This window comes from Physcomitrium patens, chromosome 19 (assembly GCF_059467195.1).
Source record: "Physcomitrium patens ecotype Gransden chromosome 19, ASM5946719v1, whole genome shotgun sequence".
NCBI classification, from domain to species: Eukaryota; Viridiplantae; Streptophyta; class Bryopsida; order Funariales; family Funariaceae; genus Physcomitrium; species Physcomitrium patens.
Genome location: NC_143428.1, coordinates 15330863 through 15348676, shown reverse-complemented (window position 1 = coordinate 15348676; position 17814 = coordinate 15330863). Strand labels below are relative to the sequence as shown.

Here is a 17814-nt window from a genome sequence, read left to right as displayed (position 1 = left end):
GTTTTTTTTTTTAAGGAATTTACATATATATATATATATATATATAGATATACACACACACATACATATATACAAGAGAATATTAAAGAAATCCAAACATTTATTAAATCAATCCAAACTGTCAAAACCATTATTATGCTCTCATCTCCCATCTCCGTCCTCTCCATTCTCCCCGTTTCTAATTCTCTTGTCCTTGTTCTCTATCCAAACCTCTTAGACCTTGGTTCTAGCCAACTCATGCAACAACCAAGCATCACCGCCCAAGTTAAGAGTTGAACTTCCAAGCTCCGAGCAATGAACCATATACCCTATTCTTTAGTCCTATACACCTCAACAATAGGAGTCCAACTACTATCTATTGGCGACTCATGCTCAACAAGCTCAAGATAGCCATCTCTACAATTCACTTGGCGATGCTCCAGCTAGGCTATCTATGGCAATAACTGCAAATGAATACTCTAAAACACCTTCAATCACAATTCACAATCCATAACAACCAATTTATCTAGTTATTATTGTCAAAATTGAACAATATGAAAATGATAAATTGATTAAAAATCTTGCAACTTTGATGCCAGCTCTATTGAATATTTACAAAGATTTAGAATATCACATAGTTATTGGAAAATACTTACTCCATCAAAGCTTGAATCTCTACAAATGTCCATTTCCTAAGGTGTGTTCCAAGATCAAGTATTTTATGTATTCTAATATAGAGATGCTTCAGTTCTCTTTGTAGTGTCACGGACACAGAAATACTGACTTGAGATCTAACAAGAAGTTCAAGAAGAACTTGCAAGAACTAGATTAATCAGATGAATACAAGAACAACACCAGAGAGGTGAGCTAAAGCTCCAAGAGATGTATTGTCAAGACTGAAGAACTCTTCAGCCTCGATTCCAATATATACTCCTATTTAGAAAGCTTCTCAAGCAACTTCTACCAACTATGAAGCTTCTAGAAGGTTCTAGAAACTTGTCTCTAGAAGGTTCTAAGGACTATGTCCTTAACATCACCCCCTCCTTTAGCTTCTAGGTCTCTGAGAAGCAATGTTGTTGTCAATCAATACCAACGCAAGAAAATGAAGATCTGTCGCATAATGTCTGCTATGAACTCCAACTATTGTTCACGAGGTAAGTGGTTCATTGGCCCTTGAAGCCAATGGTAGTAGCCCACTCTTTCAACTTCTGACCAAGCATGAACTTCCGTGTCTTCATTGTGAAATCGTCCTGCAAATATGCCTTCTGGTTGACCATCGTAAGAAGGCTCGGACTCAAATACAATCACCAGTGATCAGTTACTTGGTATCCTCCGTCGTCGTCGTGGTACAAGTGGTTCTTCATCTCGGGGTCGCCTTCATGAGCTAGTTGGTTGAGATAATCTGACTGGCATAGTATCTATCTCTTGGCTATCCATATCAGAAGACCAAACTATGGCTACTGAAAAAATTCTATTTTATTTTGGAGAAAATAATTACATCAACTACGAATTTTGGTGGTGCTCTCCCCCTTTCTTATATTCTTGGATGAGCAAGCTTCAGAAAGAAGCTATCGTCGAATAGGCTTAGATTTATGAGGATGTTGTTGATGAAACTCCTGTACCTTTTGCGGTGCATTGGCGAGATTTTCAGCTAGCTCCCACGTTCACTCATTAATGTCGTAGCCGCACCAATGAACAAGATACTCCAACTTGCCCCACCTTCGCCGTGAATCCAGTACCCTTTCAACCTCGTATTCCTCGTGGTTCTCGATCTTAATACTAGGTGGCAGACATTGCATTCTTCCAGGAAAAGACGACTCTCGATAAGGCTCCAACAGAGAAACATGAAAGACTGGATGTACCTTCATAGAAGCCGATAATTCCAGACGATACGCCATTGGATTGATTTGCTTCTGGATGATAAATGGTTCCAATCTTCGATAGTCCAACTTATCACATGGTCGCTTGGTCTTGATATTCCGTCGAAGAAGCCATGCTTTATCTCCAATTTTGAAAGTAGGTGCTTGATTTCGAAATCTATCTGCAGATGCCTTGTAGGATTCTTGAGCAGATTATAATTGAAGCTTCAACGTATTTTGAAGCTCTGATAGTTGTTTCGTAAATCTTTCAGCTGCTGGATTGTTATTTGTTGATGGACTCAATAAATCAAGCTTTGGATGATACCCATAGTTGGAAAAGAATGGTGTGTATTGAGTCGACGCATAGAGGGTGTTGTTATATGCAAACTCGGCTAGCGACAAATATGTGGTCCAATCGTCTTACTAATAGTTGATGCTGCATCGTAAGTATTGTTCCAAGACTTGGTTCACCCGTTCCGTTTGGCTGTCAGTTTGAGGATGAAAAGCCGAAGAAAGCTTGATATCCACCTTCAGTATCTCAAAGAGAGATCTCCAAAACTTTGATACGAACTGGGTTCCTTGATCTGATATGATATCATCTGGTAGTCCATGATAACGATATACATTATCGAGAAAGAGCCTTGCTGTGACTTCATTGGACGATGTCTTCTTGCAAGGGACAAAGTGCGCCATTTTTGTAAGCCGATCTACCACGCCAAAGATGCTGTCAAATAAGTTCGATGATGGCAAGTCCGTGATGAAGTCCATGGAAATTGAAGACCATGGTCGACGTGGAATCGGCAATGGCTGTAGGAGTCCATAAGGGCGATGCCGAGGATTCTTGGATCTTGAACAGATGTCGCAGGAGAGGACAAAATCTTTCACATCCTTCCACATTTGGGGCCACCAAAAATCTCGAGAAATAAGCTCCAAGGTCTTGTTGAATCCAAAATGTCTCGTAGCTGGAAAATCGTGGCGAGATTGAAGAAGTCGGAGTCGTGCTGGTCCTTTTGGAATATATAACTGCTCCTCAAAGTATAAAAGATCTTTCTCTACCTTGAACTTGTCGTAATTGGCACGCTGCTTAATATCAATGGCTACTGAATCTTCAATGGTCACGGCACGTACCTCATTCAGGAAGTCAGCATCAATTGGCAAAATAGTAGCGCAAAGTTGAAATTGCTCTGGCTTCAACAATGTCGTGCATTATTGATCAAACGCTACTTCTCTAGCCTTTGTTACAAGATACGATCTCCTCGATAAGGCATCAGATAGGCCTTGCTGCTTTCCAGATCGATAAGTGATAACAAAATCGAACCTATATAGCAACATACTCCATCGAGCTTGACGTCAATTTAGAACTCGAGCCGACATGAAATACTCCAAATTCTTGTGATCTGTGTATATGGTCACTGGATGTGCAGCTCCTTCAAGAAAGTGACGCCATTCTTGGAAAGAATCCACTATAGCAAGAAGTTCCTTATCGTGGATCTCATAATTGATTTTAGCAGTAGAGAACTTTCGAGAATAGAATGCAACCGGATGGAGCTTCTTGTCTTCTCCCATTTGTGAAAGTACAGCTCCTAAAGCAAAATCCGAAGCATCAGTTTCTAAATAAAAGGCCTTTGTAAAGTCTGGATGTACCAAGTTTGGAGCCGTAGTAAATGCTGTCTTCAGGTCTTGAAACGCCTTCTCTGCTAGAGGTCCCCATTCCAGCTTATCCTTGCATGTCAACCGAGTGAGGGGAGCAGCAACTTGAGAGTAATTTTTGATAAAGATCCGATAGAAATTAGCAAAACCAAGAAAGTATTGTACGTCTCTAACCGTCTTCAAAACCTCCGAGGACACGATTGCTTCCACCTTCTTGGGTTCCATCTTCAAGCCTTCTGTAGTCGCAAGAAACCCCAAAAACTCCATCTCTATTTGGTGAAATAAACACTTCTCCTACTTTGCATATAATCCTCGCTCGCGTAGTTTCTCCAAGACCAAACGAACGTGTTTTTCATGTTCTTCCTCATTTTTGGAGAATATCAAAATATCATCCAAATAGATGACAACAAAATCATCAAGGTGCTCTTGGAAAATGTCATTCATCATATGTTGAAAGACCGCTGAAGCATTGGTAAGACCAAAGGGCATGACATTATACTCAAAATGGCCATATCTTGTACGGAACGTTGTTTTCCACTCATCTCCTTTCTTGATTCGTACGAGGTTGTAAGCTCCCCTTAGATCAATTTTTGTAAAGATCCTTGCACATCCAAGATGTTCTAAGAGACCAGAAATCAAGGGTAACGGATATCGATTCTTCTTTGTTACCTTGTTGAGGCCTCGATAGTCCACGCACATCCGCAATGAGCCATCTTTCTTCTTCACAAATAAGATGGGTGCTCCAGTTGACGATTTTGAATGACGGATGAAGTTCTTGGCTAGATTCTCATCGATGTACTTCCGCAACTCCGCCAACTCCGTCTGCGATAGATTGTAGATTGGGCCAAAAGGCGGTTGTGCTCCTTCCTGCAAGTCTATGGCGCAATCATATGGTCCGTGTTCTAGTAGCATGTCAGCATTTTTCTTTTGAAACACATCTTTAAAATCCTTATATTGCTCTGGTATACTTGTTGTCGAGATCTTCTCCCGAATAGTTGGAGTCGCATAAATGACAAACGATGTGCCTTCCTTGGACGATCTTATAAACGCTCTTGCTCCAATAAATAAGGATTTCTCTATTCGGGATTTTCTACTAGGCTTGCTCTTGGGTGGTTTTGTAGAAAAGGTTGTCTTCTGCAACTTCCAATCTATGGATGGGTTATGCTTTTCCAACCAAGAAAGACCAAGAATAATAGGATTTGATGGAGTTCTAATAATATTGAAAATAATATGACTACTATGGCCCTTAAACGTTACTTCTATAGGTTTTGATTCATGGGTGACACTACTAGACAATAAAGGTCGTCCATCTATGACCTCAACGTGAATAGGTTTGGATTTTTGTACTAAAGGGATCTTATGACGCTTCGCAACTTCTTCGTCTAAGAAACAAGCAGATGCTCCTGAATCTAATAATGCTAAAGTTCTTAGTTTCTGAGGGCCAATAAGCAAAGGGATTGTAAAACAAAGGGTAGATTGAGCGGAAAGAAAGGAACTTGGTTGTTGTTGCGATATTTTACTGTCCAGCCGCACGGTTCTTATTGTGGTTGGGCATCCTCGTTTTCTTGAATAAACGTGCCCCTAATCTTGATAATACGTCGATTTTGCTTCTTGGGGTAGTTTCCAACTTTGTGGCCTTCTTCACCGCAATACAAGCATAGATCTTCCTCCATACGCCGCTTTTTTTCTTCTAGAGTAAGAGATTTGATACGTACCATATCAATTTGCATGTCTTCTACCTCTGAATGTGAATTCATGCTGCTTGCCGACATAGTTGGGGTGTGGCAAACCGTATGTTGTCTTGAACGTTGGTCTTGGCGACGTTGGAATAGGCGGTTATCGCACTTCACAACTTGGCTAATAGCTTTGTTGAGCGTTTGCGGATCAGGAAGAGTTAACAGCAAATTCTTCACATCGTCCCTTAAATCCCAATAGAATTGACTCATCAATGCTTCTTTGTCCCAATTGATGTCGCATGCTAATTGCCTGAAGTCCGATGCATAGATTGATGTAGAATGCATCCCTTGTCGTAGTGACCGGATCTTTGTTGTAGCCCATCGAACCTTGTCGTGTTCATCAAATGCTTTCGCAAACGCCTCCAAAAAGATTTCAAAGTTGTTTAGTATGGACGATCGTTTCTCAAACAAAGGAGCAAACCATGATAGAGCTTATCTTGTAAGTAAGGTTCCAACAAGCCCAACACGTGACTCCTCCGTTGGATAGCGTTCGGGCTGTAAAATTGTTATCAACCTGATTTGGTTGACGAATCCTCGAAACTTGGAACGCGTACCATCGAACTTGTCCGCAAGGCTAACTCGAGGCTCCATATGTTGTAGAACCAGTGGTGCTTGTCAAACCTGAGGCAAAGTTGCTTCTCTAAGTGCAGAAGTTTGAGGCTGGTGCAACCTAGATTGTGCCATCCCAGATGCTCCATCATTATGAAGCCTTGCCACGACTCCTTCAATCTCTGCAGTTCTTTGCGATAACGTAGCGAGGGCATTCATGATAGCATCTAACTTGGACTCTAAACTTTCCGTCATACTAATGTCTTGGCCCCCAACCATTCTAAGAGAAGGACAGAAATGACTCTACAAGAAGACAATATTGGTTTAGAGGAGGGTACTCCGCAACCTCTAAAATGCCTTAGGAGCTTCAAGAAAAGCGGTAATCCACTCTCTCCAAGAAGAATAAGGCTCCAATATTGTAACAAAAGAAGTATCAGTTTAGAGGAGGGTAATCCCCAACCTCTAAAATGCTAGTATACTTCCAAGCAGAGGAGTAATCCATACTCTAACAAAGAAGAAACTAGCTTTGATATCTGAGGTGAATGAAGTCTCGACAAACTGTCACGAACACAGAAATACAGACTTGAGATCTAACAAGAAGTTCAAGAAGAACTGGCAAGAACTAGATTAATCAGATGAATACAAGAACAACACCAGAGAGGTGAGCTAGAGCTCCAAGAGATGTGTTGTCGAGATTGAAGAACTCTTCAGCCTCAATTCCAATATATACTCCTATTTAGGAAGCTTCTCAAGTAACTTCTACCAACTAGGAAGCTTCTAGAAGGTTCCAGAGACTTGCTTCTAGAAGGTTCTAGAAACTTGTCTCTAGAAGGTTCTAAGGACTATGTTCCTAACATGTAGTAAACACTTGCATGCAATCAAAGTCAATTCTCTTGTAGAACTTAAACATCAACTCAATTTGTGAGAATCCAAACCATGAATCATACCAATGCCTTGTGTGTAAGAAGAAAGTTGATAACAAAATATATCTTGTCATTTGATTCTTGAATCCTACCATAAATGTTTTTCTTTTTACTACTTTTTGGATTAGAATAGGCTAATAAGAAAGCATATTAATCACCTTAATTGAGTATAAAAAAGATAGTACATTTACATGATACAAACATCAGAATAATTATAACTACTTGCAATGTACAAATAAAGAATACGTATACAAAATACTTTAAAAGTTGAAAAATTAGAATGTACTCACAAATGACAAACCAACAACCTTTTGCTTTGCTCCATATCAAATTCAAAATCTACAATTGCTCTCGGTTGCTTTAACATTTCTCTCTCTATATATATACATACATACAAATTACAAGTAAGAAGATTATGATTGTAAAATATTAAGCATGTCAAACTTTGGATAAAATATGATATATTCTAAAATAAATCAAAAATAATAAATAAAATCCATTGCTATTATTTGTTACTTCATAGATGTACTAAAGTGGGAAACATAGACACTTGACATATGCATTATACATGAATTTTGCAACAAATAAACTTTTTTGAAAGAATGACAAAATATGGACATAATCTATTCAAAGAATTTTTTAGTAAAAACATGTATAAATTCTAGAGAGAATGATGCATTTCCATTGACTCCATAAACATAAGTTCATCATCATATTGACCATAAGTGTTGGCTTGTTTAGGGCAATGGATCTATATGATTAGATCTTCATTACATCTCAGTAGACACCAAACCGATACAAACATGCATGTGTAGGAACAACATCAAGATGTGAATACAAACCATCCACAAACCATCCACAAGCTGCCTCGAGTCTATGGAGGAACGAGAATTCCATGCCAAAAACAATCCAGAACATCAAAAAAAAGAAGTGCAACAAAAAATTGTCTCGTATGTAAAAAGTTCATGGGTAACCTTATAAGATAACTCAACCCAAGGACCCCAGCTCCAGACCGGAGGTCAATTAATTTTCTTCGAGGATGATACCCACTGGCCATCACCAGGCACATACCATTGTTTACAATTTGCGTAAATAAATAATACTAGAAAATGTGCAAAACAGTATGAAGTAATAAAGGCCTCAAACAGGAATGAGTATCTTGGGGGTGGCTGCACGTAGAAATACAACAGATGAAGAATAGCAGCTCCTGCTAAAGAACAATTTCTCAAAATGGGTGCCCTGAAAATCTTAATTAGTTTGTCTTCAGCGATTTTATATTCGAAATGTCTTGGGCACTTCAGTAAGAGAAAGAAGAGAGCTAGGAGTGCAAAGTAGGGCAATACAAGGTCATCGCGTCGAAGGAGAGGGAGCATGGAAACGACAGCGTAAGGCACTAGCCACTGCAACAACCCAGGTTCTTCTAGTGCTAACAGAGTAGCTGGAAGGAGCGGTAGCAACACGGACTTCTCATGCACTGCAATACAACGACAAGCTCAATAATTAGATCCGCAGCTTTCCAGGCAGAAGAAAAATCATTCACTGTCAAGCACGAACAAGATAAAAAATTTGTTGAATCGAACATCCTCGCAAAGCACAGAGTTCCTAAAGAGGATGTCATTTGTGTGCTGAAGCATTGTGCGCCTAAGTACTATGATAAAATCAATTCACTCCACGTAATAATGATTAGTCACTTGTGTTCAATGTCGCGCCTTACCATCTCCGTAGATAATCTTTACATCGAATCGCAACAGAAATGGCCTAGAATATTGCAACAATATTCTTATAATCATGAAAAGGTTAGGTTCCCTACCTCTAGCTACATTAATTTGGAACGGATTCAATTTTCACTTATGATGTTATTCTCGTCATTTAGAATTAGAACTAAAGAATATGAAACTAACTAAGCACATTAGCAATGTGCTTCATCCATATGCGAAAAGTGATGTTAAGGAAGTACCTTGAAAAGAAAAGAAGTAGAACGCAAAAGAACTATTGAGCATAGCCAAAAGAAAGCCTCGAGCACTTGGGGCACGAATCTGCTGCACCATAGATGGCAAAGCTGCAGTGATAGTGGCGCCCAAAGCCAACCGTGCAAGCACTGGAACAGAGAACAACTGCTTCCACTTGATTAGCATAGAAGTCCCACACCAAAAGTTCGCAACGTAGTCCTCGTAGAGCCCACGTTCAAAGGGAGCCAGCCGGTTGAGAACCTGTAGAGAATTAAGGGAATGGACTTCTTCACGTTAATACAGGAGATGAAGTTTCACTTGAGATGGTAAAATTTCAAGAATTGAACGACGATTCAGGCATGAGCCTTATTCTGAATCATGCTGGATCATAGCATAAGCACGAACTCGGCACAGCAGAATCACAAGTTCTTCCATTCCTACGGCATCATCAGTCCTCTAACCAGGTGTAGATACAAAAACTTTCAGCGATTAGTTAATGCAACAGTAAAGATCACTTGGAAAAAAAATAAAAAAAATAAAAAAATAAAAAATAGTTATGCACGTCAGAATTATGTACAATGATGCTACACATGCTGAATCGAGTTTAGCTGGAAAATGTAATGCGAAGGAATCAAATACAAAATACTACCTGCAAAGCAGAATGTCTGGATGACAGAAAAGGCCACCAGCATATCGTAAATGTAGTCAAGACCATAATTCCTAGTTTCACGACACCAAAAACTGGAGATCGGCGTTGGATGCAACGTCCGAGAAGATGAGCGAAGAATGCCGGTGCATAATATGCACTCATCTGCATTCCATCACCAGCAGAAACAAACGCATCGAGGTGAGAACAAGAACTTGCCTTCGCGTGTTCAATGAAAGAACTTCTCTATATGAATTTTGGGATACGCAAGTGGAAAACAAAATAGAAGTAGAAAGTGTGTCGAGTGGCAAGTTCTACAGAATTTCGATTTCATTCACTGCAGATTCCTTGCGTGATATTCACTTCCTGCACATTGTTTGAAACCTCTTCTTAGGTTCAAACGAGAAAGTTAGCTCTGCAAAGCCCCAAATGTCACATGTAATGTATATTGATCAATGTTCGAGTTTCATACTTGCCAGAAAACCAGGAAAGTAAAGCGCACCTGTTTGTGATTAAGCGATAAGGAGTACAGCACACATGCTACAAGCTCGTGTCTTGAGACAACAGCAGCGGCGGCTCCAGCTGCTAAGCCCAAGCTGATGCAGTTGAACTGAAACACACAATAAGTAGCTTCTTATCAGTATAAAGCTTAATAAGAGTCTCCAAAGCAGGCGATAAAGTTAAGTCCTTTTTCGCAATTGCTGTCCGTTTATACCTATATTACAAATCGTGTCGAACTGAAGGGAGGAACTGAGACTGACAAATTCGAAAAAAGATTCAGAAGAGAAAGTAAGGGCAATTTCGAACTTGAAAATGTCCATGATCAATTAGAATCAGGGCTGGTTGAAGAAGTATCATGCTCAATGCCCAGGCCTGTTCTTCAAATATCGCAAGCTTATAATAGAGAGAAACGAACGCCAAGGCTGCAGGAAAGAACACAAGGATGTCTGATGACAAAACCGTCCATCGCATCAAGAATTTGCTGCACCCCTCCAGCCAATATTCCCAATTTCATCCACTTTTAAAAACCTGTTCCACTCCTACTTTCCTGCTATTATTGGGTTGAACTGAATATATTGTGTCTCTTTCCATTCTTAAAATTGTTTTAAGATAATCATTTACTCCATGCTAAAGGAATGAACAATAGACAAAGTTTACGCCCCTAACAAAGCTAATATAACGCAAAAATCTGCTATTTGCAAAGGGATAATTCATATCACACTGAAGGGGCAATTTTTGTGATAGAGCGAGCACTCTTCTTAGCCTGAAGACAAACACTTCTCTACAAAAACATTCTTACGATAGACATTTGGATGTAGTTTTTCGATATTGAGATAACATCCACTAAAATGAAAACCAAAAACCAAGAAGTTAACATGAACTCAAAGGAAATACCTTCTGGCATCTTCATGTCCTCTAGAGGTGTTGAGAGCCACTGCTGCGGGTTCGAGAGCGTGTATGATACGTCCGTGTATCCAACTTTGGTACGCCGTCAAGGGCGGATAATCAAGTCCCCAGTAACGGAGATCATTGTTTGTTGTGTTCACGTACCACTCCTTCACAGGAGTATGGACAGTGATCTCCATCCAATGCCGTTGCGCTTCATAGTCGCCATATTTTGGAGCTACCCCAGCACCTGCAACGTTATTAACTAATAATCAAACTTGGTGCAGAACGATCAAACTCTACAGTACACGCTATGCAAAGTTAGATGCAAATTGCCATTGATCAATTCGACTCTAAAAATGAAATAGCTCTTGGAAGTCCTTGCAATGAACTGTGTTCCTAGCGGCAATCGAAGAAAATAGTTTCAAACGTCATTCGTATCTGCAATATTATAAGATCTTTGACATATCCACCGATCAAACTTATTTCCCATCCATACACGAGCACGCACTTTCACAAGGTAATAGTCATAATAGTCAACCAACAATGAAGCTTTTATCTCAATACTTGCTGTTAGACGACACAGTCCTCTAAACCCTAAAATCCATAAGACTAACAACTTAACTTACACACGGACCATAATAGCCACTAGAAGAACCTCACGAAAATCAAATTACATGCCTGAATAAGGCTGCAGCGACAGCATCATTCTCAGGAGCAAGGCAAATCCACATATCGCTCCAAACGAGAACTTCCTCTGCATTGATGTGGTCGCAGGCCAGCTCCAGGAAGGAGATTCCTTGTATGCATGCCTCACGGTCGTTTCATCCTCCTCCGCCATTCTCCAAATCCTTGCTTCCTGAAGAATCCCTTCAAAAATGAAATAAAACTGAAAACATTCTACACAATTCCCAACTTGGAGGGGACGATATCAAGCATGTTGAATTGCTTCATGCTTAGTGGGAGTATATAGCCGCTACAAACACAGGCCCAATCAGCGAAAAACCCAAACTGTGGCTACTGCAAAAATCCCACACGTATTTCCTGTCAATGTCAAAAACCTAAAACCTTCTGCACCATATCACAATTGTTTCATTTATTCTCTTCCTGAAAGTTACACCGCGCTGATGAGATTCAATTGCGCAATCGTGCTTAACAAAAACTCTTCCTTGTGGATTGACTCTACCTTGGCGAATTCGAGCATCCACCACTGCTAAATAATAACGAAATCTGTCTGTCCGGAAAATCACAGATGTCATCCCTTGCATCCAAGCCAATTTAGAACTCCCCTCTCCGAAAATTTCCACCATGACAACCTCCAAATAATATTTCAAACCCACCGACCCTCAGTCTCCACAAACATTCTACACCAAATGTGACACTAGCGATCCACTCGATCGACTTCCAGCACAACAGTACTTCCTAACGACAAACAAACCATGAATCCCAAGTGAAAAGCACATCAATGACAAATGCTACAGAGATTCATTCACGAACTACCATCACGACATACCAGTCGCGGCGAACAGTACCGAGGAAGGAAGAGAGGACTGGGGGGGCGGTGGTAGCTCGCACAGGCAACTTCATGAAGAAGAAGAATAAGAAGGGAAGCAAGCAAGCAAGGAAGGAAGGCGCCGCACAGAGTCAGGCAGGCAGGCAGGGCTCCTTCCTCCTTGATTTGGCGATGGCGGTGACGCATGTAGTAAGTAAGTCAGTCAGTAAGGAAGTAGCTCTCTCCTCTGTTGCTGTTGCTGTTGCTGCTTCGCCTTCATCAGTCTATATTGTTCTACTTGAGTGGTGGTAGTAATGTTGTTGGAAATTAAGTCATTCCTATTTCTCTCTCAATGTTATCTATAAGATTGTTCTTAGCATAATTTCTTCATATGGTCAAGTGTCGCTTATATCTCCTGTGTAGATTTTATCAAAAGAAACAATGTTTCCAACTCAATTTGTTCCTTCAATGGTCTTGTGTTATTAAACAGAAACCATTATTTAAAATAAAATAAAATAAAATGTAAAGTGATATTTCTATCAGCACAGGCCTACTGGGTGCACATACAGAGATGTCATAAGTATATAAGAACTAAAAAAACATGTAGTGATGAATAAATTAAGAATTCATGAGGACTGCATAAGCATTAGGACCAAAAGAAAAATAATAAATAAATAAAAACCTAAAATTAAATTATTTTAAAAAAATCAATTAATGTGACGCTTAGAAATGACTGTTGTGGTATTACTACCCACTATATAGAAGAAAAAGAAAAGAAAAAGTATAAAAAGTATACAAATCTCAATATCATCATATTAATTATTAATCATGAAAAAATAAGTAAATAAATGAAACTGTTATAACTTCCATCAAGTAGAAAGTCAATCAGGTTTCATGTGGCAACAAAACACTCACATTTTCCAAGGAAAATTCCAAATTATGTTTTACTCTTTGCTTAGTATTTTATAAAAATTTATTTACATTCTTGGAAATCGTAATGTTTAAAACAAGTTATTTAATGATCAGAATTTTCAACATGGTGATGTACAGAGTGCCACATTTATGGAACAATACAGCCAACAATATTGCAAAGATTATTCTCGATGATTTGTAGGAAAAAAACTAAAATTATACAAAACAATTGATGCTCCCAAGTGCACTTCTGAAGTAGTGGTTTAGCATTCAACATTTTTATCATCTTTACACCTATATGAAAATCAAATATGTTAATGGGGAATTGAAATAATGCTAGAAATGACTGTGTTCAATAAAATAGCAATAGAATATGTTATGTTATTTAGCAAAGTTTATGTACTTCAGGTCTACACATTAAATAACCTCGAAATTGCATGTAATGATGGAATACGGTTTAGAGCTGCTCTAATTGGTTGCAGAAGATTTAGTTTCATTGTCAAATTCATCTAAGGTAGTGCAAATTTTACTGACATAAACATACTTGATTGTTGAAAAATAACTAATTTTCAATCTCAGGAACGTACAAAATAAATGGTACCTGCAATCAAAATCAATGTTGTGTAATATGATGTCGAGATGAATTTGGCTTTAGACCATTGGTTAGAAATGGTTACATTATTAGAATAATTAAAAATTCTAAAAGTACAAAAACCTGATGTGCACAACAAATATATAAATCAAATAAAATAAAGAAAATGAGAGTAACATCCTCTCCATTTACAATATTTGTCTAATGACTAAAAAAGGTGTGTTCGTAGGCTGACGGACGTTAAGGATTTGCCAAAGAAATTCCCATGAACTTTTAAGTTAGTTATATACATAGACCCAAAAAACAAAAAACAAATCATTATTACTATTGTTATTAGCTACACAATTAAATGACGAGTAAAATTAGTTAAAAACATACTTCCATACTTCATTAAAGACATAAAATCACACAAATTATTCTTTTGCCCTTTCCAACCAGCAATAATTTCAGGATAATGTAGGACAAGGGAGGGTATTCATGATGTATTATACATAAACGGTTAGTCATTACACAGAATGACGGGGCACAGTATATTCACTATGTATTGATAAACCCACACGTGGCAGACGTGACCCATCACAAAATCACGAATACTACCTCATAGACGATTTAAGTCTACAGTCGTCCCTACCACACATACTTCAGAGAAGCTTGACAGGAAAATGGCAGTGGATGAACATCACAGTGCTAGAGATGTGGATCAACAACACGTTTAGGTCAGGAGGGATTTCATGACAGACTTGATGTTGAGCTTCTTCAAGTCGGTGTAATTCTGACCACAGCCTACAAACATAACAGGCGCACCTGAGGTGTAAACCATGGACAGCGCTGCTCCAACCTTGTCATCAATTGTATCAAATTTGGTGAGTAAAATCCCGTCAATGCTCTGCGTCTGGGAGGAAGTAGATGAAAGATCGGCTAGTTTCTGATTGAATTGGGTGAGCTGGTGAACACCGTCATTGCCAACCAGAGCTTCTCCAACAAACAGCACCAAGTCAGGGTCATTCATGTTGATAAGCTTTGATAGAGCCCTCATAAGAGGTTCGTTATCCTGCATACGTCCAGCAGTGTCGACAAGGACAACATCCTGCTTTGTGCGTTTCGCTTCATATATGGCATCCCTAGCGACTACAGCAGGATCTTTCTCATAACCCCTCTCAAATATAGGAATCTGAAGTCTGCGAGCATGGGTGCGAAGCTGCTCGACAGCACCCGAACGAAAAGTATCACAAGCAGCCATCATCACCTTGATGTCATGTTGTTGCAGCCAGTATGCCACCTTGGCCAGATTGGTGGACTTGCCTACTCCATTGACACCCACAAAGACAATGGTGTAGGGTCGACCAACCTCCTTAGCCTGGTGGACATCACGCAGGATATCGACAGAACGCTTTGGTGTTAGAATTCTGACCAGAGATTCCTCCATAGCTGCTTGAACGGTGGTAGTAATACGCGTAAAAGAGCCCTGTTTCTTCCCAACAAGACTTGCAGCAACCGAATCGCACAGTTTCTCAGCAATATCTGCAGCCACATTCTTTGTCATCAACCGTTCTTTGAAAATTTTGAGAGCCGGCTCCAGATCCGCATACTCAAGAGCTGGTTTCCCTGCGACACTTTGAACCAGAGAAGTTAACCAACCCTTTTTAGAAGCTGCTTTCTTGCCTCCGTTCTCTTTCTCAACCTCCACCATCATGTCTTCAACTCGAAAACTCTCGTCGTCATCGTCTTTGTCCATCAAACTCAATCCTTTCTCCACAACAGCAATATCAACGCCATCATCGCCCTGATCAACAGATACGGGATCCGTAAAATCTAGCTTCGACGGAGGGGGAGCATCACCCCAAACCCTATTCTTCTTCTGCGGCTTCTTAGACACGGCATCATCCTTAGAAGTACCCTTCGGACCTTCCATGCCAGATGTGGCTTTCTTTGACTTGTTGTTCCTAAGCTTAGCTAACTTACTTACGTCAAACGCATTCTCGCTAGATGTCTTGTGCGCGACACTATCCTCATCACTACTGCTTCCACTTGCACTGCTCCTACCACTCTTTGTACTACCAAGTCCGTTGGCTTTGTTCCCATTGGCATGCCCATTGCCTGTACCATTGCTGTAACCCACAGGGCCAAACTTGCTACCATCCGCTTCACCGTCTTCGTCGGCCCCATCGTCATTTGACCCTGAACTCTTCCCAGCTGACTTATCACTTTTCCTCCCAGTCTGCGCATTTCGTGCTTGCGACTCAGAACCTTTCCTTGGATTATCTATGTGCCGGTGTTGCCCAACACGCTTGAAGTGAGAATTTGCTTCAGCTGCTTTCAATAGCTGCCGATAAGTGTCATCGAAATCATGATAAACTGTGCGAGTTGGAACAAACAATATAGAAAACTCTCGCATGACTTTTTCCAGAAGCTCATCCACGTATAGAAGATGTAACATTCTTTGGTACACAGCCACGAAGACCAAACCAAGTTCATTGTGGAATCGCCATTTTAACGTATATCCGGCCCCCGCCGCGTCATATTGAAATGAAGAGTCACCCGCTCTTTCTTCCAAAAGACATGTCTTGATGAGGGCATCAACTGGTGAACCTTTCAGAGCCTTCCCGACTTCCAGGCAAGACCACAGCACCAAACCGCCCCGAGTAAAAATGAGAAATTGCTCCAACATTGTTTTGTCCTGAACAGAATGATATTTCCCACACTTTAGATTGATTATTACCGGACTTGACCAGAAGTTTCTGGAGACAATTCGACAAGCGATTGTCGGTGCTAAGTCTGAATTGTAAAGCAAGAGTTACACTTGAAACCCTTGGAAATGCGATCTGCTTATGGTTTTTCCTAATGCAATGCATTCATGGATTAAAAGTATATAATACACTTTTCCTCATCTCCTAACTACATAATTCAGATGCAATATGGCAGGAGAGATTATATGTTTCTTCTGTCTGCTACGACAAGGTATCCAAAGTTCCATATTTTGATATTCACAATAAGATCCAAAGAACCTAGGTAAAAAATGAAGGCGGAAGTATTTGTGAATGAAACTTCTTACGTGATGGCTGACAATCCTCCAAATTAGGGTTCTGGGAAGTCGAAAGAGCAGCAAGGTAAAAGGGATCGTATTTTATAAGAGCGGAATATAGCTGGTTTTGATACGTCGAAGAAGACAACGTTGCGTAACTCCGCAAAAGATGTGCTGCGAACAACAAAAGAAATCATCAGCACCGCGTCCATAACATAAATCCACAAGAACAACACTAACGAGGCAGTCTCACTAGTGCCACAACTGATTGAACAGATTAAGAACAAGAAGACAACGGCAAGCCAAGCGACACGATGCGCTTTCTAGAACCCCCACCACGAAGAAGCTAGACGGCTTAGATCCCTGGATAGAAACGTTTGAAGCGGAAAACACGTATAACTCAGACGCCGAAACACATTACAAGTCCGCAATCTCACAATCAAAAGCTGATACTACAGGGCTTTAACCAGGTACCCTTGAAACAGACATGGAGTGGCTGAACACGTAAGAAGACGCATACACGACGCGTGCAAGGAAAGAAAAAAGAGCTCATAGGGTATGATAGACCAGTGCTACTAATAAACACCCAAACCCCACAAGGATACCCAAAACAAAACAAAACAAAACAAGTAAAAAAAAAAGAGAGGGTTGAGGAGGGGAGGGAGGAAATCACAGCGGGGAGGCGATACGAGGAAGGGAAGAGACCTGGAGGGAGACCTGGAGGGTGACAGAGGGGAGGAGAGGAGAGGAAGAGAACACGGAGGGAAGGGACAGACAGACCGAGTGAGCGAGCGAACCAGCAGCAGCAACACGCAGAATGACGCCAGGACGAGGGGAGAGCGCAGGGGTATACCCGGGCACCCCCCAACCCCCGCTCCCCTCCCCACTCGCCTGGTCTTCGTCTTCGTCTTCTTCATGCATCATCATCATCATGATGTAGGGTTCACGCGGGTTCCGCCTGGTCCAGTCTTCACACCTCCAGCCACGTTGCTTTTGGCACGCTCCTTCCACGTCAGCTTCATTGCTGCACGTGACTGCATTTCGGATTCGTGCCACGTGGTTTCTGACGGTCTCCTCTTCAAATAAGTAGTTATTTAAGTTAATTTTGACTTCAACCTC

General features: G+C 40.5%; 2 protein-coding genes across 11 annotated transcripts; both read right to left on the bottom strand.

The window, feature by feature from the left end:
• Positions 1-7649: 7649 nt before the first annotated feature.
• LOC112295718 (putative dolichyl pyrophosphate Man9GlcNAc2 alpha-1,3-glucosyltransferase) lies at positions 7650-12527 on the bottom strand. 6 transcript variants are annotated; one of them, XM_024547596.3, is made up of 8 exons: positions 12210-12527; positions 11359-11536; positions 10687-10927; positions 10099-10273; positions 9794-9901; positions 9295-9456; positions 8654-8906; positions 7650-8170 (listed from the first exon to the last, which is right to left on the bottom strand). In XM_024547596.3, the coding sequence occupies exons 2-8, from the start codon at positions 11516-11518 to the stop codon at positions 7716-7718; spliced, it is 1554 nt and encodes a 517-aa protein (XP_024403364.1). In that variant the 5' UTR covers positions 11519-11536; positions 12210-12527; the 3' UTR covers positions 7650-7715. The 6 variants fall into 6 exon arrangements, with proteins under 6 accessions (XP_024403364.1, XP_024403358.1, XP_024403362.1 ...); XM_024547590.3 differs by having other exon boundaries at positions 12191-12470; XM_024547594.3 differs by having other exon boundaries at positions 11359-11697; positions 12210-12343.
• Positions 12528-14130: 1603 nt separating this feature from the next.
• On the bottom strand, positions 14131-17505 carry LOC112296054 (uncharacterized). 5 transcript variants are annotated; one of them, XM_024548160.3, is made up of 3 exons: positions 17032-17505; positions 16726-16869; positions 14131-16350 (listed from the first exon to the last, which is right to left on the bottom strand). In XM_024548160.3, exon 3 carries the CDS (start codon positions 16339-16341, stop codon positions 14386-14388), a length of 1956 nt encoding a protein of 651 aa, XP_024403928.1. In that variant the 5' UTR covers positions 16342-16350; positions 16726-16869; positions 17032-17505; the 3' UTR covers positions 14131-14385. The 5 variants fall into 5 exon arrangements, with proteins under 5 accessions (XP_024403928.1, XP_090101017.1, XP_090101016.1 ...); XM_090244891.1 differs by having other exon boundaries at positions 17369-17505; XM_090244890.1 differs by having other exon boundaries at positions 17401-17505.
• Between the last annotated feature and the right edge of the window lie 309 nt (positions 17506-17814).

Excerpts from the sequence above, each read along its gene's own strand:
- LOC112296054 (XM_024548160.3), bottom strand. The coding sequence starts at position 16,341 with ATGTTGGAGCAATTTCTCATTTTTACTCGGGGCGGTTTGGTGCTGTGG.
- LOC112295718 (XM_024547590.3), bottom strand. The coding sequence starts at position 12,376 with ATGCGTCACCGCCATCGCCAAATCAAGGAGGAAGGAGCCCTGCCTGCC. Across the intron at positions 9,457-9,793 it reads TATCGCTTAATCACAAACAG|ATGAGTGCATATTATGCACC; the intron begins GTGCGCTTTACT and ends GATGGAATGCAG. Across the intron at positions 8,907-9,294 it reads CCAGACATTCTGCTTTGCAG|GTTCTCAACCGGCTGGCTCC; the intron begins GTAGTATTTTGT and ends AATTCTCTACAG.